The sequence below is a fragment of the Boleophthalmus pectinirostris genome, unplaced genomic scaffold, assembly GCF_026225935.1.
Source record: "Boleophthalmus pectinirostris isolate CB_2022bp ecotype Guang Dong unplaced genomic scaffold, ASM2622593v1 HiC_scaffold_9, whole genome shotgun sequence".
Lineage (NCBI taxonomy): Eukaryota > Metazoa > Chordata > Actinopteri > Gobiiformes > Gobiidae > Boleophthalmus > Boleophthalmus pectinirostris.
In genome coordinates, this window is record NW_026571541.1 from 18,818,960 (window position 1) to 18,842,734 (window position 23,775).

General features: G+C 37.6%; 3 protein-coding genes across 9 annotated transcripts; 1 reads left to right on the plus strand and 2 right to left on the minus strand.

Moving 5' to 3' along the window:
* Positions 1 to 255: 255 nt before the first annotated feature.
* On the plus strand, positions 256 to 9,928 carry LOC110161955 (sodium- and chloride-dependent GABA transporter 2-like). The gene is made up of 15 exons (XM_020926796.2): positions 256 to 469; positions 556 to 700; positions 1,245 to 1,379; positions 2,247 to 2,387; positions 4,132 to 4,216; positions 4,314 to 4,446; positions 4,852 to 4,986; positions 5,111 to 5,214; positions 5,814 to 5,938; positions 6,388 to 6,500; positions 6,936 to 7,073; positions 7,560 to 7,662; positions 8,117 to 8,217; positions 8,288 to 8,458; positions 9,827 to 9,928. Exons 1-15 carry the CDS (start codon positions 461 to 463, stop codon positions 9,926 to 9,928), a joined length of 1,740 nt encoding a protein of 579 aa, XP_020782455.2. The 5' UTR covers positions 256 to 460.
* Positions 9,929 to 10,071: 143 nt separating this feature from the next.
* On the minus strand, positions 10,072 to 15,490 carry LOC110162025 (CLOCK-interacting pacemaker-like). 5 transcript variants are annotated; one of them, XM_055148056.1, is made up of 5 exons: positions 15,401 to 15,490; positions 15,145 to 15,326; positions 13,771 to 13,935; positions 12,970 to 13,154; positions 10,072 to 12,391 (listed from the first exon to the last, which is right to left on the minus strand). In XM_055148056.1, the coding sequence occupies exons 3-5, from the start codon at positions 13,925 to 13,927 to the stop codon at positions 11,504 to 11,506; spliced, it is 1,230 nt and encodes a 409-aa protein (XP_055004031.1). In that variant the 5' UTR covers positions 13,928 to 13,935; positions 15,145 to 15,326; positions 15,401 to 15,490; the 3' UTR covers positions 10,072 to 11,503. The 5 variants fall into 5 exon arrangements, with proteins under 5 accessions (XP_055004031.1, XP_055004033.1, XP_020782546.2 ...); XM_055148058.1 differs by having other exon boundaries at positions 15,149 to 15,247; positions 15,401 to 15,448; XM_020926887.2 differs by having other exon boundaries at positions 15,145 to 15,247; positions 15,401 to 15,442.
* Positions 15,491 to 16,238: 748 nt separating this feature from the next.
* On the minus strand, positions 16,239 to 22,025 carry ccnp (cyclin P). Of its 3 annotated transcripts, none has more exons than XM_055147701.1 (9): positions 21,929 to 22,025; positions 21,145 to 21,315; positions 20,150 to 20,248; positions 19,951 to 20,067; positions 19,790 to 19,888; positions 19,564 to 19,701; positions 18,689 to 18,847; positions 16,968 to 17,146; positions 16,239 to 16,639 (listed from the first exon to the last, which is right to left on the minus strand). In XM_055147701.1, the coding sequence occupies exons 2-9, from the start codon at positions 21,196 to 21,198 to the stop codon at positions 16,474 to 16,476; spliced, it is 1,011 nt and encodes a 336-aa protein (XP_055003676.1). In that variant the 5' UTR covers positions 21,199 to 21,315; positions 21,929 to 22,025; the 3' UTR covers positions 16,239 to 16,473. The 3 variants fall into 3 exon arrangements, with proteins under 3 accessions (XP_055003676.1, XP_055003674.1, XP_055003675.1); XM_055147699.1 differs by having other exon boundaries at positions 19,564 to 19,719; positions 21,929 to 22,021; XM_055147700.1 differs by lacking the exon at positions 21,929 to 22,025 and having other exon boundaries at positions 19,564 to 19,719; positions 21,145 to 21,326.
* Positions 22,026 to 23,775: the final 1,750 nt, after the last annotated feature.

Here is a 23,775-nt window from a genome sequence, read left to right on the forward strand (position 1 = left end):
CAGCTGCAAAATATCAATTACAAATTTTTATTTTCTTTGTTACGACCCCAGCTTGGGTCAGTATTTGTGGGTGCATGTTTGTGCTGCTGTGTCTCTCTCTCTCTCCCTCCCTTCCAGATTCAAGTGGGAGAGCCAACATAACGAGCTGCACCTGATTGTGGGTGTGGCCCACCACCTTTAAAAGCTGCTGCTGGAGACTGCTCACTCTCTTCTCTCCTCTCCACTGTGCGGCCACAACTTTAGTTGCACCTTGTTTTTAAATAAATATCTGTTTTTGTATTCTTTTAAACATGTGTGGATTCTCCATTGTTTGAACCTTGAGCCAGTTCGTAACGTTCTTATAAAATTCATTAGGTACTTTTTGTGTTAGAAACTTGTGGATAATCCTTCACCAAGTGCAGTTTAGTTGAGAAATAATTTACTTTTCAACCCTGTGACTTTTCAAGAAGTTGTTCATTGCATGACACAAGTGGGCATATGGTACACTGAACTATACCCTATACACATTTCATTAAATCCCTAAATTAAATCGATTTTATTTTTACTATGTTGAAGAATATTTTTACTGCAAAGGATGAAAGCCCAGAGGAGAGGGGACATTGGTCGTGTAAAGTGGAGTTTCTTCTTGCTGTGGCTGGAAATGTAGTTGGTCTTGGCAATGTTTGGAGATTTCCTTATCTATGTTACAAAAATGGAGGAGGTAAGTCAGAAATATATGTGTTTCGACTGAAAATGATTTGTTTTTTTGCATATTGTGTCATTGGAAGGTAACAAAGTAAAAGTAGAAAATATAGATTTTTTTTTAAGTTACATTAAGTTAAGTACATTTTACAGTGGATTTTTTTTTGTTTTTTTTAATACGCTTTTGATAGCAGGTTTCTGTATTTCTACTTTACTACATTTTTGTTACTTTTCATGATTTTAGGAGTGATTTTTACCATGTTTGCGGTAACATGTTGACTAAAGGTTTTGAGTTCAAGCTTCAGCTTTAAGGAACCTGAAATAAATGCACATAATTCATGAGAAAAAATAAATTGATTTGTATTGACACTGACATTACTATTGACATTAGTGTCCAGAAACACACTTTATCAAAATCTGTGTGAAATACTTTTACTTTTTACTCTTAAAGTATATTTTTAAATTGGTCCTTAAATTGGTTAGATTTTTTCATGTGGTACATTTTGTCTCTACATCTGTACTTTTGCTTAAAATTAAGTACTTCATCCACCTCTGCATTTCAGGTGCATTTTTGGTACCTTATCTAGTGTTTGTGGCGACCTGTGGCATTCCCCTATTTCTTCTAGAGACTGCAATTGGGCAGTACACCCAGGAAGGAGGTATCACCTGCTGGAGGAAGATCTGCCCTTTGGCCGAAGGTACAAACTATAGATTGTATCTTTAACTAAAAGAGAAACATACATATAATGCCAAAAACAGTTGCAACAAATTAATGTTTAAAAAGACAAGAATGAGAGAGGAGCATGAATAAATCTGGTAATGGTAAACTGCTCAAATTAAGTTATCTCGTCAACTTGTACTTAAGCAACCAGAACAAGCAAAATGAAAAAATCATGCATTTTGAATTGCATTTAAAACAATTCTAGCTGTAATTTCAGTCTTACTCAGAATTTATTAGATCCTTTATGCCATAAACTATTGAATGGTATTCACTAGCATTTTGTATGGAAATTTAAGCTTTAAGCCCTGCTAGAATGCTGTTACCTCATCAAAAACATACCTGAAGTTGTGTGTTGTTTCATTCACACGTTACAATAACCCTTTATTATGAGTCTGTCTTTATCTCCAAAGTTCCAAATCTTCTGTTTCACCTTGTGATGTCATGTAGCTGTAGTTTTTAAGTTAACACCTACCTTTTACCTTTTACTAAGTTCAGTAGAGATGAGCAGTAACAGGGCTGAAATCATCCAAATTATTTTAGTGAAGGTGTATGGGGTTTAAAAACAAAGTGGAGCACTTCCTGTCTTACCACATGACATCACGAGTTACATGGGTGAATGAAACAAAACACAACTCCCAGTATGTTTTTGATGAGGATTATAACAGATAGAAATAGCTGCATCTTATGAATTTGTTCAAGGTTCATAATTCTCTTTGGGTATTAAGAGCAGAAATGATGAATTAATTTGTCCACTTTGATCAGTAAAGTTCTGTCTGTTTTGTAACATGGCATGACAAAGGGAAATTAAAGAGTTTATATTGTGTACCACACTGGTGTTTTACAGGTATTGGTTATGGAGGCCAGTTGATCCTTCTGTACAGCTGCATGACCTACATCATCATCCTCTCCTGGGCTCTGCTTTACCTGATTTTCTCCTTCAGCTCACAGCTCCCCTGGGCCAGCTGCAAAAACTACTGGAATACTGGTCAGTTATTCAAATTATGTAAATCCTTTTCACCATTTATTAATGTGCATTGGAAAAAGAGTAGAAGAGCCCTGGTGAAACACATAATACACTGTGTGCATAATTATTAGGCAAGTTGTATTTAAGAGGATTCATTTTATAATTGAATAACTACAGTGCTCTCGGTCAATACAAAAGTTTAACCTGAATATTTAAGAAAGCAAAAGTGAAGTTTTGGCTTTCTTTGGAGAAAATCTATGTGTGCACAATTATTGGGCAAGCAAATGAAAATGAAATATTTACATTTTCCGTTCTCATTTGTTTATTTTCATCTGTTAGAATAGTAAACAACTCAAAATTTCTGACCAAAAAATAAATAAATTTAAATCTGAGACTAATATAGCTACCCTTCTTCTGTGAGTCTGTCAGTTTCTTAATCTCTTGACAATCAGCTTTTTGTGCAGCAGCAACCACAGCCTCTCAGGCTCTGTTCAGAGCAGTGTACTTTTCCTACACCTTAAATCTCCTCTTTAAGCAGGGTCCACAGGTTCTCAACAGGAAATATCCCAGGTGACAAAGGGGGCTATGTCATTATTTTTTCATCTTTAAGGCCTTTACTGGCCACACACAGTGGAGTACTTCAGTGCATGCGATGGAGCATTGTCCATAAAAATCATGGTCCTCTTGAAAGATGCAGATTTTCCCTGTACCACTGCTTGAAGAAAGTGTCTTCTAGAAACTGGCAGTAGGTTTTGGAGTTCATTTTGAGTCCATCTTCAACCCAAAAAGGTCCAACAAGCTAATCTTTAATAATACCAGCCCATGTCAGTACCCCACCTCCACCTTGCTGGCATCTGAGTCAGAGTGGAGCTCTGTGCTTATTACTGATCCAGCCACAGGCCCATCTGTCTGGTCCATCAAGAGTCAGTCTCATCTCATGGTCAAATGGTCAAAATACCCACTTGCCTAATAATTTTACACACAGTGATTGTGTGCACAATTATTAGGTAAAATACCCACTTGGCAAAATAACTACTACTATTACTGTTACTATTTTTAATAATTATTGTGCACACAGTGACTGTGTCCTTTGTCGACCTTGTTGGATGAAGATTTGATGATGGGGCAGAGTTTTGAAGCTGGTGGGAAATACAAGAGACATTTCCACAGATATTTTGCCATAGAAAACCATTACCTGGAAGTTCCTGTAACCCTGCATCGTGGGACTTCCACACGCTGTGAAAAAAGATCTATAGCAGGCCAAGATTGGAGAACTATAAAGAAATGCTTGACACTATTCCAGACAGTTGTTTCTGTGTCATGCTGTAATATAACTAAGCGGATGAGGCCAGTCATTCAATATAAAACATATCCCTAACTCGTGGTTTGAAATGGTCTTACGCACACCTGATTTGTTTGAGCTCTAAGTCGTGTTAGAATGTTGTTACTTCCTCATTTGTGTGAATAAAACAAAACACAGCTTTGGATATGTTTTTAATGAGGAAACAACATTATAACATTGACCAGAAAATGGTGTCACCTTTAAAGGTGCATTATGTAAGTTTTCTGGTGGAGGATCTGTTAAATGCTTTTCTTCACTGAAATTGTATTGCTTTGTCTGGAATGTTTCACAGTATGATATTAAACCTGTACATGGAGACCAAACCATATCCATAGAAACAAGCGGGTGTCGGATCCCCAATCAAAAAGTTACATAGTGCTTCTTTAATGCATATAGCTGTAATCTTAACATATTGGTTCACAGCTGACTGCACAGACCTTACAATCAAAAGAAACACATCAAGGAGCAATGACACTTCCTCCTCCTCTGCTGCCACAGAATTCTGGGAGTAAGTCTTTTAGACAATCATTTTGTCACATTGTATTTGATAATGAAAATAATAGTAAATAATTGTATTAATTTTTTTTTCTGTCATTCTTGTTTAGGCGCAGAGTTTTATCTATCTCTGGTGGAATAGAGCAGATTGGCAGTATCCGTGTTGAGATTCTGTTGTGTCTAATTGCTATGTGGATTATTTGCTACTTTTGTATCTGGAAAGGGGTCAAGTCAACTGGAAAAGTAGGCCATTGAAAAAACTCATTATGAATATTGTTAAAGGTCCTGTATTGCTCAAAATTGACTCCTGGGAGCTTTAAGCAATGTTACAATGTTGTTAACTTCCTCAAAAACATACCTGGAGTTGTGCTTTGTTTCAGTCACACATGTTTATTCATTTTTATTTTTAGTCTGTCCACATCTCCCAAGCTCAAAATGCTCTGTTCCACCTTGTGATGGAACAGAGCATTTTGCGCAGTAGTTTTCAAGTTAACAGATACCTTTTAACTTGTTTAGTTGAGATTGGCAATTCCAGGGTTAAATTTGCACAATTTGTGTATTCAACGTGTCTGGTATGTTTTGATGAGAAAACAACCTTAAAACATTAATATCATAAAATAGTGTAACATGAGCATATATCTTTTTCAGGTGGTTTATGTCACTGCCACTTTCCCATATGTGATGTTGTTGATTTTACTGGTTCGTGGAGTGACTTTACCTGGGGCTCTGGAGGGAGTGGTATTTTATCTTCTGCCAGAACCCTCTCGACTCCTGGACCCTCAGGTGACAGACCTCTCATTATATAACTTTTAAGTCTCATATTTTTTTACATGTTACAAGTTAATCTCTTATTACATTACATGTTGAGTTAGTAGTCATGTTTAGTGAGTGTGTTGTGTTGTATCAGGTTTGGATGGAGGCAGGCTCTCAGATCTTCTTCTCCTTCAGCATTGGTGTGGGCTCTCTGACTGTACTGGGCAGCTATAACAAGTACAACAACAATTGCTATAGGTAATGCAGTTGTTCAGTTGGAAAACATGTACAAAATCTCAAATATATAAAATAGCTATTGCATGTCATCAAGTAATTAAATTGTATCTATAAAGAGTCACACAAGTTTGTAACTTAACACTACTGCTCAAATCTTATCATATTGTAGAAAAAAATACGCAAGATTTTTCACCAGCTCAAAGAAAAAGTACATACGATAAATGATTGATCATATTGAATGATAAGTCTATATTAATTATCAGGACAGGCATAGTGAGAACACTAGTTGGATTTGTTGAGCACAAGCACAAACAAATAACCGTAACACAATAAAGTCTTTCCCCACAAGGGAAATTTGGATGCAGTAGCTCATTCATCACAATAAATATATACATGTCATTAAATAATATAACAAAGCGTAAAAATATAAAGGTAATAATAAAAATCATCATCATCGTAAGTGGCTCACTGCCTGGATCTGCCTGGAAGACTCCCATTGGAGGTCAGCACATGGTTAGTGGTCAAGCCCTTACATGTACTATACACATGTAAGTAACCATACAGGTTTAAGAAGTGTATGCAGAAGTGATTAAAACATAACATCCTCTTTGATTTGACAGAGACTGCATGTGGCTGTGTCTGCTGAACAGTGGTACCAGTGTACTGGCTGGGTTTGCAGTCTTCTCCGTGCTTGGCTTCATGGCAAAAGAACAAGGAGTATCTATTTCAGAGGTGGCTGAGTCAGGTACATGATTATTGTGTATTTTACATCATGTCTGTGGTCATATTATTCAATACTACATGTGTAGCTGGCAGAAAAATACAGAGAAAAGGTCCTGCAATGTCTTTATGCAATGCATGTCAGAGCCTACACTGCTATATTGAGATTCAAGTTGAGTACTGGATTCAAATTTATTTTAGTTGGCTATACTAATTTTCACAATAATATAACAAATTGTTTCATTGTGTTTTGGCCCATTCCTACTGATGACATTAAGGATGATGGTCAAATAGTACAGTTAGGACAACTCCAGTTTAATAATAATGATGGATCAGAATTACATAGCTCTTTTTTGGACACTCAAAGAGACTTTACAGTGAATTAGTCATTTACGCCACACTCAATTTATCATTATATTCAAGCATCCAACAATGACGTCAATGTTTAATGTTTAAAGTGTTATGCTTTTCTAGGACCCGGGTTGGCCTTTATAGCATACCCACAGGCTATAGCCATGATGCCCCTGCCTCAGATGTGGGCCGTTTGCTTTTTTATAATGCTCATCCTTCTGGGGCTGGACACTCAAGTAAGTATTAAAGGCACACTGTGTAACTTTGTAGATGTATTGTTTTTCCTGGAATGTTCAACAGTATGGCATTTAATTTAACCATCTCCATGGAGACAAGCAAGCCACATCACCAGACCAGCTTGTTTGTCTGTGTAGAGCATTGGGCCAGTTCACAGTAATAATGTATGTTTTTGTGGTAGTTTTGAAGCATAAACACTCCTTTAATTGAATAAACGCTGGTATATTTATTTAATGTCATACTGTGGTACATCCCAGGCAAAGCAATAACCATGGAAATAAGCAGAAAAGTTACACAGTGCACCTTTAAGCAATATTCTCTCAAAATATTTCATATATATTTACTAAAATACATATGCAGTATAGATTTAAATGGTAAATTCATTTCCCTTAAGTATATTATCATGTATCACATCATGTCATTTGTGTGTCCAGTTTGTTGCCATGGAGGTGATCATGACATCCATCACAGACATGTTTCCTGCTGTGATGCGTCGGAGTGGGCATCGTGAGCTCTTCCTCCTCCTCTTCTGCCTCACCTGCTTCGTCCTGCAGCTCATCATGATCACTGAGGTTTCTTATCATTTCGTTTCTATTCAGTCTTCTTTGAAAGATCCTATATTACACAAAATTAACTTTCATGAGCTTTAAACCATGTTACAATGTTGTTACCACATCAAAACATACCTGGATTTGTGTTTTGTTTCATTCACATTTGAATAACACTTAATAGTCCTTCTCCAAAGTCTCCAAAGCTCAAAATGCTCTTTTCCACCTTGTAATGTCATGAAGTGGTAGTTTTCAAGTTAACAGCTCCTTTTACCTTGAGCTCAGAAGAGACTGGCAATTCCCCATACCACATGATATCACAAGTGTTTTCAGTTTGAGAGAAGAACTAGCCTAAATATGCAGGGTTTGTTTGTTTTTGATGAGGACATTCATTATATATAGTATAGACATTTTAGCAGATCAGAAAATGGGGTAATATGGGCCCTTTACACTATAGACTCTAATCACATAAATGTAACATTATAAAGGCTTATTGCTAACTGTCTGCAGGGAGGAATGTATGTCTTCCAAATGTTTGACTATTACGCCTGTAATGGAGCCTGCATCCTCTTCCTCTGTGTCTTTGAATCAGTGGCTGTTGGATGGGTTTTTGGTAGGTAATATGAACTGATTCACTAGCAAGGACCACGCCACAACAATGGTATACAATAAAGATATTTATTAATGATGGGTAAATGCGATGGCTGGGAGGAGACTCAGCCTGGGGCCTCTGTCTCAGGTGGTCAGCCCAGCCAATTCAGGACCTCCCTTTGTAGATAATGTCTTCAGGCTGAAGGATGAACAAGAGACACAGGGTGGGAGGAAAGTGGTCGAGAGAGTAGAGAAAGACAATATTGTTGGGTTAAGCCTGCATAAGTACAGTAGGGCTTCGGAGTAATTGAAGGTGCAGTTGAGGTAAGCTGTGGTTCGCTGGAGAGGAGCAGGGGGAGGTTGAGGCGTGGTCCTGTTTCTGAATCTCAGGCAATCATATTTACTCCACTTCAAACATAATGTCTGTGTAGAGTCTGAAGTAAGTATAAAAAGTTTCACATCCTTTTCCATCAAAGGTACAGAGAAGCTGTTTGGGATTATAAAGGACATGACAGGTTCAAGGCCCAATTTCTATTTCAAAATCTGCTGGCTCTTTTTCACCCCAGGAGTGTCACTGGTGAGTTTGATGCTCTCATACCCACTTAATGATAATATAAAGTAATATCATTATTATTATTATTCTGCAGGTCTCTTTTATCTGTTCTCTGATTGAGTACCAGCCTCTCACCTTTAACCACTGGTATGTGTACCCCTCCTGGGCGTATGTTGTGGGCTGGGTGCTAGCGCTCTCCTCCATCCTGCTGGTGCCGGGGTGGGCCCTGTACCTGATGACCACTCAGTCTGGAACACTGAAACGGGTATGAAGAGGATATATCTAGATTATGTACAATACAAGTCAAAAGTCTGGACAAAGCCTCTCATTCAATGTGTTTTTTATTTATTTATTTTTATTTTTTTACCACTTTCTACATTTTAGATGCACACGGAAGGCATCAAATATATGAAACAAGATAATGGAATTATGTAGTATAGAAAAAAGCTAAATAATTCTACTTCTACTTCAGTTTTTTTTTTTTTTTTGACAAAGCAAATGGTGTTTGTAAAAAAGATTGTGAAAAAGTTAGTAAAATGGTTAATTACTTTTTTTTTTTTACTACATAATTCCATACATTTTACATGTCTAATGAACTGGTGTGTCTAAACTATTGACTGGTAGTGTATATGGCAACAATCCTGCACATATAGGTCAAACATATACTAGTGAATGTTTACTTTTTCATTATCTTTAAGAGTGTTGAAATTGTAATGTTTTGGATACAAATAGTAAGAACAAAACATTTTATAATTTCTGTTTGGTAATTTGTTTTGGCCACAACCATGGCCACAACAAAGCTTCTTGGCAATAAATCTTACAGCACATTTGGAGGGCCTGTTTAATAGTGCCACATTTGTACGATATTACACCATTTGTTTGTTCACTCATAAATTATTCAGTCGAAATGACAATGAATATTAGACTGAAGCCTTGGCAGATTGGGTGGAGTGAACGTTTGAGGTGTGAAACATTTTTATGTTACAGTAAATAGTACTCATTACACATAATTCTCTGTTATTGCAAAAAATACAATGACAACTCTGGACCTGTTCAGTAATTGTTTTAAATCCCTTCTTGCAGTTACATGTACACACTCAAACTCTACTTATTACAGGATTTTTGTACTTAGAGGATTATTAAAAATAAATGTAAACAGGAAAATCATTATCCTACTCCTTCCTGATCATGTTTTTTTTCTAATTTCCCACATCAGATTTTGCAGTTTGCATGTCATTAAAATCATTTTAAAAGGTCCTCTGTTACACAAAATTTATTTCAACACATTTTCTAATGTTGTTTCACACTAAAAAAACATACCTAGAGTTGTATTTTTTTTTTTTCATTCACACGTTTCAGTATTTATTAGTCTGTCTACATTGCTAAAGCTCAAAGCTCTACACCACCTTGTGATGTTATGTAGTGGTAGTTTTCAAGTTAACAGCTACATTTTACAAAGTGTTTTCAGTTTTCTAAACTCAACCTAAATATGCATGGTTTGTGTGTTAAACATGTGAATGAAACAAAACACAACTCCGGGTATGTTTGTGATGAGGAAACAATATTATAAGAGATCAGAAAATTGCATAATACAGAACCTTTAAAGCTTATATATTTTGTTTTGTTTCCTCAGCGCTTTAGTCATCTGTGCAGGCCCAATCCAGAGTACTCACTGACCTCTAAACAAGAGACCGAGCTGAACCACATTGAAGACTCGCTCCAAGTGAAACAATGAGAGACATTACATAACCACATGTGTTTTCCTAGAAGTGTATTTTTACTTTCTATTGAACTCACTTTATTGTAAATGATACCAAAATGTTTTAGGAATTTAAAAACTTTATTTAAATAAGAGTGAAATAAACTTACAATGTTGGAAGTGGTTGATTACACTATGCACACAAATCAAATCATGCAAGCCCCACATGCAAACAGACAACTAGTACTACACAATCCAAGACTGGATAAAATAGGCTAAAATTACAGTTAAAATATTTAAAGCAAGGTGCATAAAAGAGCATAATATAATAAAACAGACAAAGCTTGGTGAGAAAATTTGCAGTTGTCACAAAACAAGTGCAAAAAGTTAAGGCAATTTCAAGCACATAGATTTTTCTTATACCCAAAGTCACAAGGCACCATTATAGGCAAGTTTGTGCTAGCCTGACCTACCATCCCAATTATATTTCAACAGATATTCAAAGCTGAAAGAGAAATAAAACCCTATCATTATCCCATTCAGCCAAAACTAAGAGCCTCTTATAAAGTACAGAAATTAATCTGACAATAATAATCCAAAAGATTTTTGAAATTGGAAAAAGAAGAAATAGACCAATATATTTCTATGGGTGTGGATGGCCGGGCCGTAGTTCTGCTGGTTTAAGTGCCCTTAGTATTTGGGTAAGAACCTGAAATTACTAGTTATTTTGTTAATGCTTTAAAGCGTTTTGCACCGACCAGGCTTTTGTGCATGTAACTTTATGACCACTGGTATTTAGCTCGTCTTTAATGTGAAACCTGTATATGGTTGATATAAACTGTGACACAAAATCCTTCCTTGAAAGTTGTTAGAAGAAAAGATGGCAAGAAAAGGCTTTTAAGTAAGTTTGACAAAATGACTAGGTCAATGCAAGAGGAGCAATTGTGGGTTTTTGAATTGTTTTAAGACAGTGGTTTAAACATAAAATTAGCCCATGGAGGAAACTGTGGTGGCAAGAATGGGCAAAAATGTAAAAGCATTAAATGGACTGAAAATTACTTTATTTGCTTAAGTTTTAACACAATATTTAATGCTTTTGTGAGGTGGCATATTTGGCAAGTGGTCATAATGTTATGCCTGATGTAGAGTGGTAGAGTGTCCTGAGTACTCTACCAGCCCTATTTTGCTCCTGACATGAATATTATTATCATTATATATTTCACATTAGTCATTAAAGGTGCATTATGTAACTATTCTGGTGGTGGTGTGGGGTTCCATTACCAGGTTCTTTCCATGGAAGAAGGAGATACTTTCCCCTTTAGTGTTCCACAGTGTGGCATTAAATTTGCTTATCTTGCAAGTATTATGTTACGTGTGGTTTTAGCACTAATGAATACCTTGGAATACCTTTTCTTCTTAACAAGAGTGGGGATGTCTTGCCACAGATTTAACCTATTACTTGGCCAAGAGATGAAATCTGTTTCTCTCCATGCACAAGTTTACTGTCATTGTGGCACATAACATCTCCGTGAAGACAAGCAGGTGATGGCCCCAACCCTCAGGAAAGTTACATAGTGCCTCTTTACTATCAGCTAAATTTAAACCTGAGATTCACTCATTATCCAAACTGTTTAGGCTTGTATCGTTGTCCACAATAGTTTCAGATTTGATTTCCCTGGTTACATCCATTTGTTTTGGAGTAGGTTCTTTTAAGTTACTTGAATCAACAAGAGACTCATCTTTGTCACCTTCCCCACTTTGTGTTTTAATAATGCTAACATTTTGCTGCGTAGTTGGGACCTGTAATGCTTGTACATCTTTAAGATCAGGGTAGCAACCAGATTCTGCCATATTCTTGTGTAGAGTGAGCCAAGCCTCCATATTGCTTGGGTTTTGGTTGGAACAGCTGGCCATTTGACATAACAAATCCGAATGCTGTCTCAACTGGGCAACATCTCGCCCCGTTGCATTGCTTTGACGCAACAGCTCCTTGGTGCGCAGAGTTATATCCAAAAGCCCCGATTGCTTCAAGACTTGCACCGTGTTAACAACATGTCTATGGCGGGTGTTGATGATGCTAGTTTTGTTGAGTTCAGTGGACGAAGTCAGTTGGCCTGAAGACACTGGTGCGTTGTCGGAGGATGTTACGGTATTACTGGCACAGATTTTATGAACGCATTGCACCTGAGGACTACCATTGACTTGTGTATTATTACTTTCAGTGCACACACGTTTGCTCTGGTTGTCAGATTCAGCGGTTGGGGCAGTTTTGTCGGGGGGTTTTTTGTTTGGGTGGGGGGCGATGCGAGGGTAGGAGTTGAGGATGGGTAGATAAGCAGGGTTCTCCATCTTCACAGTGGGGTTGTTTTTGCCTGGTGGTCTGGGTTGGAGTGCGGGGGGGTTAGAAGGCTGGAGGAGGAGGACTGGGTTTGAACCAGAGACATTTGGGTTGGCTCCATTAGACCAGAGGAGTCGACCATTCTTCTGGACAATATGAGGCTACAATATGACGAAAACATATGCAGATTAGGTTGAGGAATACGCAATTTCTTACTATTAAAGATTTTTCAATTGAATTCAAAAGTCAAAGTAGTTTACATTAGGGCTGGGAGATATGACATAACAAATGATCACATTTTATTCCCTCATTTTGATGTATCACAATTTTAGATCTTATTTTATTTTGTCCTATTCAAACATTAATAAAAAATGTCAATGAAAATTCATGTCCTTAACAGAACTATACAGAATTTTAAACACTGCAATTCAATACAAAAAAGACCCTCATTTATTCCTCCTAAATCTGAACTTCAGACCAGATCAGATCCATACCACATGCTTTTACTGACAGGAGTGGCTGTATCTTGATTAAAAAGATCCAAGTTGATCATTATTTCATCAAATAAAAATAACTGATTTAAATATATTTCTTTTCAGTAAAGAAGAAAAGACCTAATGTACTTTTAATTTACCATTACAAATATCATATGAATAACTTGTATCGTAATTGGAATGAAAGGAATAGGATACAAACCTTGACAAAGTTAATAAAACATTGATCATGAAATAAAAATTACCTGCTCAAGAACCATATTTTTAATTATATAAAATGATGCCAGCTGTCCTGTTGGTGGCGCCACAACAGCATTTCCACAATTTTTGTGTGGTTCATTTTGGTTTAGAGGTAACTCATCTGAGGTGTCCCTTGATTTTCTGTTGCTGCGATCTTTTGCATTGGTGTGTTTCGAGTCAGAGCCTGTGTCTGCAACAAAGCACAACAAAAAGGCCTTTAAGATGATGTACTCTAGCTCAAAAATATATATATTTTTTTTTTTTTTGGGGGGGGGGGGAACTCAATAAATTTCACTAGAGTAAATGGTAAACTATATAACTTTTCTCTTGAGGGGTTCGCTAGCAGCTTGTTTCCATGGTGATGATATTACTTTGACTGAAATGTTCCTCAGTATGGCATTAAACTTATCTATTTGGCATTTTTATGACATGTGTACAAATTTCTCAAAAATCCCTTAAAACATGCATTCATCTATCTGTGAGTGGTATGAATGCTCTCCACTGACCTGTAACATGGCCTGGTAGGGTCACTTTCTTGTCTCCATGGAGATGGATACGTTTAATGCCATACTGTGGAACAATCTAATCAAAGCAATAACATCTCCACAGAGACAAGCAAGAGGCACACCCTTCACCAGAAAAGTTATATACACCATCTTTAACAATGTGTCTGATCAAACTGTTGCATAAAGGGTTAGTCCAAATTGAAGTATGTCCTGAAATGAAATACCGAATCTGCTATTATGCAATCTGCAATTACGAAACTATGAATATCTGGATTACAGCTATTATTAGTTTTGACTCACCTGAGTAACCTGAGTCTTTCTCTGAGCAGCTCCTCCTGTTGTCGTCGGCAGCCCCATGCAGCGCCTGCATGGCCGTGCTGTTACTCTTATCTTTAGCATTCTTGGTGGATGAAGCGGACGAGCTGGTCTCATCTGAACTGGGCTGCTCCCTTGGCATTGTGGACCCTGGTGAAGCAAAAATAATGAAACTATATCTTAATAGGTGAGCAGATGGGTCTGCCCTTGTCATATAATCCCATGTAGCCTACTATATTATGTGAGCCTTAAAGGTGTACTATGCAACATCTCTGTAGGAGGGCCCACCACCTGCTCATCTTCAAGGAAATGCTATGACTTTTCCTAGAATGTTCTTGAACTTATTCATTTCCATCAAGAAACGCCGGTGATGGCACAAGGCCCAGTCACATGACAGATCTGACATATGAGGCTAGCATGCATTTTAAGGCATTTCTAACACCTGTAATTAAATGCACAAAAAAAGAACCATACTGTAGAACATTCTAGGAAAAGTAATGACATCTCTATGGAGACCAGCAAGTGGCAGACTTCACCAGAAAAGTTACCTAGTGCACCTTTAAATAAACTTGCATAAAACTGTAAATAGCAATGGTTGAAGCTAAATTTTTTTATTTTTAATTATCAGTGTGCCAACATTGTTACAATGCTGGGATGCAAAGAGAAGGAAACTAAGCATGTAACATTGCTTGGACAATTGTAAACATTTAATTTCAGTGTTCCTTGTTCTTTTACAGTTTGTTTTAAGTATTTGCTACAGTTTAGAGTTTAGGTGAAGGAAGCATATCAAACCAGCCCTGTCTTTTCCTTTCCAGCTATTATGTAACACTAACTTTGAGCCCAGCCCTCCTGCAAGGCTCACACTTCCTCTCATAGTGGTCATAAACAAAGAAAGATCATTTAAGGCAACGCAAAATGCAACAGTCCTTTCTACAAATTTGAATGTCAGAAACCAAACTTAAGCAAAGTAAACTGATAAACTCTTTATGCATTTCAGTTTCAAGTTGTATGCTCTCGCTGTCTATTCCAACTTACCTTCAAAACAGCTCGTCGATCATCCCCCTTCTATTCCCTGTTTAAAATGTCATATTTTCCATAAAAACATTTTAAATTCTAATTAATATTAAGCTTGAAAATGAATCTACAATATTCTACACGCCTTTGTGAAATGTGCCGTGGTAGGTTTGTGACAACAGAATAAAGAATAACTACTGTCAACAAACCTCGCGTTACAACAAACAACTTCCGGTCGGGAGCCATTTTAAAACTATAAAAATTTAAAATTCCACCTCTGAAAGCAAAAAAATGTGAATTCTTATTATCAAATTACGTTCTTTTAATACATCAGACAGTGCTTACCTACCAATCCGAGGCTGTAGAAATCTTTATCATAAGGGCGAAAAACACGGTGCAACCTTTTCTTTTGAAAGTCCCATCCACGTAATAAAGCAGCTTTACGTTTCTGCTTGAGGTTACGATGAAACAAAAGAGCGTGTAAGCAAAAACATGGCCATATAGTCGTCTATATTTCGTGACCAATGCTGTAAAGATGCATCCAACATGATAAATATTGATTTTTTTTCGCAAGAATTGCACGAAAGATTGTGTACGTTACCTCAGATGAACCCGAAGCGCCCCGACGCACCGCCTCCTGCCAGACACCCAACACGAGCTGCGAGTGAGAGCCGCGAGCGCATTGGCTTACACACAATTTAGAGCTCCAATCACAAACACGAGCACGTATAGCGCTGAGTGGTGGACCAGACACACACAAGGGACACTTTATGGGCTATACAAAGACAGGGATGGGGAACTATAGACCCATTTAAACGGGCGAAATAAAATACTAGTATTTTGGGACGTTAATAGATAAGATTTGAATGGTGAGATGTCGACTACTGCAGATTAGATTGGGAACCCCAAAATAACTGCAACTGATCCGGAACCCCACATCAAAATGAAATGGAAAAGAATGTAAAATCCCATTTAGAAATGTGATTGTTTTACCACATTATATTATTTATTCTAATATAGACCAAGTGTCATCTGCTTGTCTCCATGGAGAGATTACCATTTTGTCTTGATTATTCCAGTGTATGGAAATAAACTTGGCAGTCACAATGGATACAGGCTAATGGTCAGATCTATGGAGAAGGCAAGCCTGCACAGGGCAATAATTCATGTAATAAGTAAATAATAGTAATAATTCTATGCAAAGAAATATAGCCATGGAGACAATCAAATAGACCCTTCACCTTAGAAATTACATAGTGCACCTTTAAATAACATCTCTAAAATATCAGAACCCCATGTAAAGCATTGGAACAAAACAGAAGTCTCTCCATTTCAATATTCTAGCTTGTTTGTGCCAATATGCATTAAAGGGGATAGGTTACGCATTGTGGTCTACCTCAAAGTTGTCAATTATTGTACATAGATGACAACAGAAATCATTTCAAATTGCAGCATACACTTTATTTTAACATTAAAAAGGCTTTGATTTCATGACAACCCACTTAATTTCAGATCACAAAACAAAGAAATGGATACAATATAATGAATCAGCTGCAAGATAAGATCTTAAAACTGTATGCATTTAGCATACACATTCGACTTCTTCCTCAACCACGGTAATGGTAAAGTGCAACATAATACATGATTTTTAATAACGCGTTTACTGCCTATGCATCATTTGTGCACACCCAGCAGTAAGGAGGCATTCACGAGACCGGGATGCCTGCTGATGTGCATCATTTCAGGGGAGGAGAATTTAATGTAAGTGGCGCAGGTGTCTCTCTGAGCGCTGGCAGCAGCAGTGGCCAGTATATGCATTATACTCAGCAAAATGGATTCACTAAACAAAAAGAGACAGGAAATTACCTACAGTAAAATGCACACTTAACAGTGGAGGCAAACATTTGATCCTAATTTAAGCCAACCATGATCTAACAGTCAAAAAATAATTTTATGTCATAATTCTGAAAGATGTTGCAACCAAAAGGGACTTCTACAAGCATAACATTTATAAATTTGTAAAATATACCTAATTGGAATGAGATGTGGCCCTAAGTCCAGGTACTGTGCCATTTCCCCCCCACCCCCCACCACCACAAGTAGAAAAGTCTTGTGTTTTATATTATGTGCATTCTCTCCCCATATCATCCCATTTCTGCTGTACCCACTTGCCAACATGGAGGCTGGACACGAGGCACCATGCAGCCTCTCCCTCGGGGGTGGGAGGCTCCTTCAGGACGAGGCGAGCGAGACACAGAGCTGCTTCTGCCAACTGCACCGGCTGGAAAACCACACACTGCCCCTCCAAGAGACTTAGCTCCAAGAAGTAACGGGCCATCCAAGTCATCTATAACAAAATGATTGTAACAGGGCAAAAGTATAGACTAGAAAGATCAGATTTTCAAAATTCAAAACTGGGACACACCGAGGTTGGGATTGTTTGTATGAATAAAATAGTGAAAAGAGTGTAACACTGTCCATTTTCCACTCACTTGTGAGTATATAATCTCATGGATCCATAGGCCATGATACGATACACATCTCAATACAGTGCACTTCCGAATCGATATGATGTATTTCAAATCAATTCGATATGGTTCAATAAAAAAAAAATTGAGAATAAAATCATGTCTGACACTAAAAGCCTTTTGTTAAACCACTTGTATAAAGTTCATATGCAACAAATATTTAAATTCTCAAAACAGTGAAAATGTCAAATGTGTTGTGTAAACGAGTTTCCTTCATCTGAACAAGCAACAAATCTGAATAAAATCAACCAAAAAATACTCTAGGCAATATATCGATACAGCAGCCCACAATATCGATACACATCATATCATCACATTAAACGATACGATATATTGATATTTTTGCAGACCTCTACTGACAGCCCTTTATATTGTAAGAACTTTGATACAATATTCCACTTATTGTTACATCCCTACTCTTTACTGTTGGCAGGTTTGAATTTGGTCAAATATGGACATGTGGGACATTTTTTATCCAAAACTGTTGATTTATCTTAGTTTTATAAAAATCTGCAGGGAAAGTGGACACAGGGCTCAAAACTAACTGTCTCAAGTAAATGGGAATGTCTGGTCCCTGTAGCACAAACACATTTGTCTTTTCATTTTGTCCAGTAGTGGAACAAAGACCAGTTTTTTGTGGTTTAGTTCCGTTTTGCATTCGTCTCACCTCAAGATTTATTAGTTCGCAGATGGACTTGGCAAGAGTTAGTCAAACTGAGTTGTGAAGGTCACATCCAACCATGTAATACATGTGTAATATAAAAGTTAACATTAATTCTAAAATAAAATATAATAAAGATTGTATGTTTGATACATATTTGCATGTTACTCAGATCCAAGTTTTATGGACTGCCCACTTTTGCCATAAATGGGTGTAAACCATGCTTTATTTCAACTGAGAATTTGGAGTTTCACTGCCTAAATTTTAAAATAAAGCAAGTTAATTTCTGTCAAATGGTCAGTGTTCATATGCACAAACTCCCTGGGAGGCTTTAAAATGACTTGTAGTCTGTCTCATTTGTTATGAGATTTGGAAAACCCATGCAAGATAACACCACCTCAATGATGATGGCAGCGGCCACAGCAACTTCTGGAATAAGCCGTATAGGATGACCCACTTGCCACAGACTTGATTATGAAGCACCAGTGGATGGTAGTGTAGTCTCTGAGCTGGTATGCATGTGTTCATTCATAGTAAGGATTTAAGATGCATTTTCTTTTCAATTGTTAATTGCTATGGCAACATTATCAATTTTGTATCATCCTGAAATCCATGGATTGCCAGACACTTTATCACTTTATATCATAATTACTTTCTGGATAAACAGCTGCTCAATTTAAAATTAAAGTCATTATACAACCTTGGCACTGTAGCGGGCAACGGAGGCAAACAGGAGTAGGAAATGAAGAGGAGCGCAATACGACAAATCAAACTTCAGCCGACTGAGCACTTTCCGCTCCATCCGAAGCAGCTGTGATTTGGTATAGGTGTAGTCCATCACGTAGCAGAGGTCAGACACCTGGCACAAGGAACATGGACTGATAAACAACCCAAATAAGGCACAGTCTACAGAAGGTTTATTTAGAGTAGCTCTATACTTTAGACAGTAGTTAGGGGATAAGACCAGAGGAGAGCTCAAGATGTTGAATATTTTCAAAATATGGTTTGGATTAGCATTTGGGACTGCTAATGACCCAGGCGAATATACATATATAGACTGTTAAGGAAATGGTCTGATTATTTTCATATTCTTGAAAAAACATGAACTTATTGTCAAATGTGGAAGGAGGGAAATGGTTAAAGGTCATATTGCACTATACTCTAGTCCATGTTATAAAACCTGGAGTTATGTTTTGTTTCATTCACACATTTAACATACAAACCATGCATATTTAGGCTTAGTTCTACCTTGTGATGTCATGTGTTACAGGAAGTGCTCCATTGCATTTTTAAACTCCATACACCTCCCACTAGAATAATTTTGATAATTTCAGTCATGGAATTGCCAATCTCTACTCAACTGAAAAGGTAAAATGTAAAGATCAATTTGAAAACACTAAATGGCATTACAAGGCAGAACAGAGCATTCTGAGCTTTGGAGATGTAGACCAAGTGATAAACATGTGTGATTGAAACAAAAGTTACTAGGTAACAATGTTCTAACATGGCTAAAATCTCACAAGAGTCAATTCTGCATAATATAGGACCTTTAAACAGAAAGTTTAATGAGCATACCTCTGGAAGAAGGCTCTCCTCTTTCTTGGCAGCAATGAAGAGACAGACCATGCCCAGCAGTTGTAGGTTGGCAGTGGGCACCTTGAGGAGGCGGAGGGTCCGGTTCAGCAGGTGAATTGCAAGAAACAAGGTTTCATCCTGAAAGTGCATCATCTCCTTTTGAAGTGTAAACACATTTATGAAATTTTCCAGGTAAGCAATAATATAGAATGATTATAAGACTTACATGAACTTTTATTAGCCAGTCGACTAGAATGCCTCTTGTGGACTCAGTAAAATTAGCAGGAAGGTCTTTAGTGGAAAATGTACACAAGGCCTGACTTCTCTGAAATTTGTAATATTTATTATAACTTATCAACAAGTCACATTTATGTTTTAATATCTTACCATCATGTCCAAAAACATTTCCCAAGCATATGCATGGTCCCATATTAGGTCCAGTTTCTCTAATGCAATCTCCACCTCCCGGCGCAGTAGAGTGGGCACTAGTGCATGGAGTGCATCCTATAATTGTATATAAATATATTCAGGCATGATTCAGGCCTATAGCTAAATAATAGTCTATCAATGAAAGCTCAGCACAAACCCATCTGCACTCTGCCTCCAGGCTGAGGGGCACCACGCTTGAGTCCGTATATTTATCTGTGCACTGCCAGGATTTGAAGAGGGCCCTTCGATCATCCACCTACAACAGAATATTACAATGAAAAGCTTGTAGCTGGAGGACTGGCCATGAGCAAACGTATCATACAAAAAGGTCGCAACAGAAACAGTCTTACATTACACCTACTGTTAGAGATGGGCAGTGGTTGAACATAATAAAGTAAACGTAGCAAAAGTAGTGAAGTACGGTACTTAAGTACATTTTAAAGTGGATACGTTTTACTTGCTTTCTACACCACTACATTTTTAACAAGATTGAAAATTAATTATTTAGTTTGAGACTTGCTGAAAAACCTTATAAAAGATCCCAAAATCAAAGAAATACTTTTTATTCTTTAAGCACATACTTTTACATAAATAGACTTTTTTTTCATGTTTATATTTTAGTACCTGTACATTTACTAAACAAAATTGAGTACTTCTTCCACCACTGGCTATATAGGCTTGTTTTACGCAGATGCCACCGATCTCTATGGGCAGTTCCGGTAGACCTAATTGGGAAATGGTTGATTCTAGCATTCTTAGTTCTGCCTTAAGTTTATAGTCAGTTGAAAGAGGAATTGGGCAAATTCTATGCATTAAGCTTGTCTGCCTCAAACTGCACAAATGGCATGCTGCCCAGTGCAATGCATTTAGGGATTCGGGAATCTTTATAGCTTTGTTTCCTGTATTTGAGGAAAATATTGAGCAAATGCAGCAGTATACAGGAATTAAGGCGTTTTGTTCAAATGGGGGAGTGGAGAAGCAATAAATGTGTGTGTTTTTTCCCCCAACAAGATGTCCCTCATTTTCACGGTTTTTGGGTAATTGCCATCTGGCCACCCTACCTGCTTGACCAATCCCTAATACACTTCAAACTTGGCTACAATAACAAAGTGCCACAGTAGAGATGGACCCTGGAGAGGGAGGGGGGCTAACCTGTTGGTGTAAGTCCAGCAAAGGCCTGGAGTCGCAGAAGCCAGCCCCGGCCATGTCCACAACCGCAGAGCAGGCGTCTTCCTCAGGCCGCTGCAGCTACTTAACCACGGCCGATGGCGAAGGAAACCCGGGACAGCGAGGAGGACCGCCATGGGTCTGCACCGGCTCCTGCTAATAAAGCCACTGATTGGGGTCACACTGGGGTCAAGGTACACGCACGGAACACTCTCTATTTCCGGTTAAAATTCGTGAACTTTCATGATGAAAAAAACATGCAAGCAGGTGGAAGAGTCTGACTGCATTTAGGAAAGTGTATGCTGTGACGGTCTTTCACTCTCTCTCTCAGTATATATATTTATACACACACACTCTCTCTCTCTCTCTCTCTCTCTCTCTATTCTCTCTCTCTCTCTCTCTCTACATACATATATATATATACATATATACACATATATACATACATATATATACATATATATATACATATATACATATACACATACACACACACACACACATATACATATATATATATATATATATATATATATATATATATATATATATATATATATATATACATATATATACAACTATTACACAAAATAGACCCTTCTGAGCTTTAAGCCATGTCATGCTGTTGTTACCTCCTCAAAAACATGCCCAGAGTTGTGTTTAGTCGTTTCTGTCACACATGTTATTATTAGTCTGTCTACATCTCCAAAGCACAGAAAACGCTGTTCCGCCTTGTGATGTCATGAAGTGGTAGTTTTCAGTTTCTTACCTTTAGTTCAGTAGAGACTGGCAATTCCAGGGCTGAACTCATCTAAATGAGTCTATAATATTAAAAGGTGGAACCAGACTCTATGGGTGGAACAGGGTGTTTTCAATTTGAGAGAAAAACTCCGCCTAAATACGCAGGGTTTGTGCGGTAAATAAAACACAACTTCGGATATATTCCGGGTATATTTCGGGTGTGATGAGGAAACATAAATCAGAAAATGTATTACCGGCCCTTATTTTTTTTTTTGTTTCGTTTTTTATCTATGCTCTGAATCTGGCCTAGTATTTAAAGACTCACCATGACCATGTCTAGTCCCACCTTTTCTCTATAGCCACCACTTCTTCGATGAGAAAAAAAAATCTCAGACCCTCTGGTTTTTGTAAAAGGTTTACTGGCACATTACATTTGCAATTGCAGCAGGTCACCCGTTACATTGTAGTCTTGGGGGGGGGGGGAGAAATGTTTGAATAGTAGACAGACAGCTTTTTCCGAGCCATAACTAACAGAAAGAAGGGAAGGAAGAAAAAAATAAAACATCTGAATCAGGTGCACTATATAGGCATTCATAGGCTATAAGGCAGGGACTGAAGCTGCAAATCAAGTTCTAAGAAGCGGCAGGCCTCGTACAGTTTGCGCTGCATTCTCTATTTGGTATCTACACAATAGCGTTTAGTAGGCAACTACAGGAGAGGTCAGGGGAATACATTTCAAAGCTAAAGCCAGCTGCAAGATTCAGAGTATGGCTTAACAACCATAGAAAAGCCCAGCAGCGCCCCCCTATGGCTGAGACAGGAATCAATGAAGGCAGATCCACAGTAAAGAGTCCATCTGAATAGAAAGGTCCTGCTTCGTCCAAAAGGCAGAACACGAGGCTGTGTGGTGGCTGGGCCTGAGGCAGTGGCAAGAGGTGCTGCTGGAAATGTACATGAAAACTGATGGTGTCCACGTGCATCATAACAAACGAGCACGTGACTGGCATAACGTAGCCTACGTGAATACATTTTCTGACTTGCTCAAACTGTCACACACACTTCACACTTAACTCAATAGAACGTGATGAAAACAATGCCTTGATTTCTAGACCATCAAATTGAATAACTTTAAACACTTCTCAATACTAGAAAGAAATCTGTTATTTTTTGTCTGGGATCCAGAATGCACACTTCTTCAGTACTTAGATGTGAGTCTGGTCACTGGTGAATCTCTCCCGTTTACAAAAAGTAAACAAAAATCATAAGGGACTGAAAAATGTCGCGGATTTCTGAGGAACCAATGTTCCACCCAAGATATTTTTAGAATAATTTTGAAATCGGTTGAGTTAGTTATCATAACACACAATATTTTGTTGTATAATAGATGGATTCAATCGGATTATTTGTCCTGATTCAGTCTAATCTTACTCAATATTCTACCCACTATTGTAGAGGTAGATCTACTTGTCTAGCAAATCCAGAATCTCTATTTTTAAAACACCCATAATACCCTATTTTCTAATCTGTTACAATATTTCTCAAAAACATACCTTGAATATTGTTGTTTCATTCACATACACATACACATACACACACACACACACACACACACAATACAAGAAGTGCTCCACTAATAATAAAGCATTACTCAAACGTGTGGAAAAAACAAAACAAAAAAAACCCCAACAAACTCTGAATATGTTTTGAGGAGGACAGCGCATTAGAACACGACTTAAAGGTAATATAGGACCTTTAATACAGTTTGATTTTGAAGAAGTGTGTATTCTGGATCGCAGGCAAGTTATCTAGTACTCTTTTGCAATGTCTTTTGCTTTTGTTAATTTCTTCTTTTTCTTTTCTTTTTTAAACAAACAT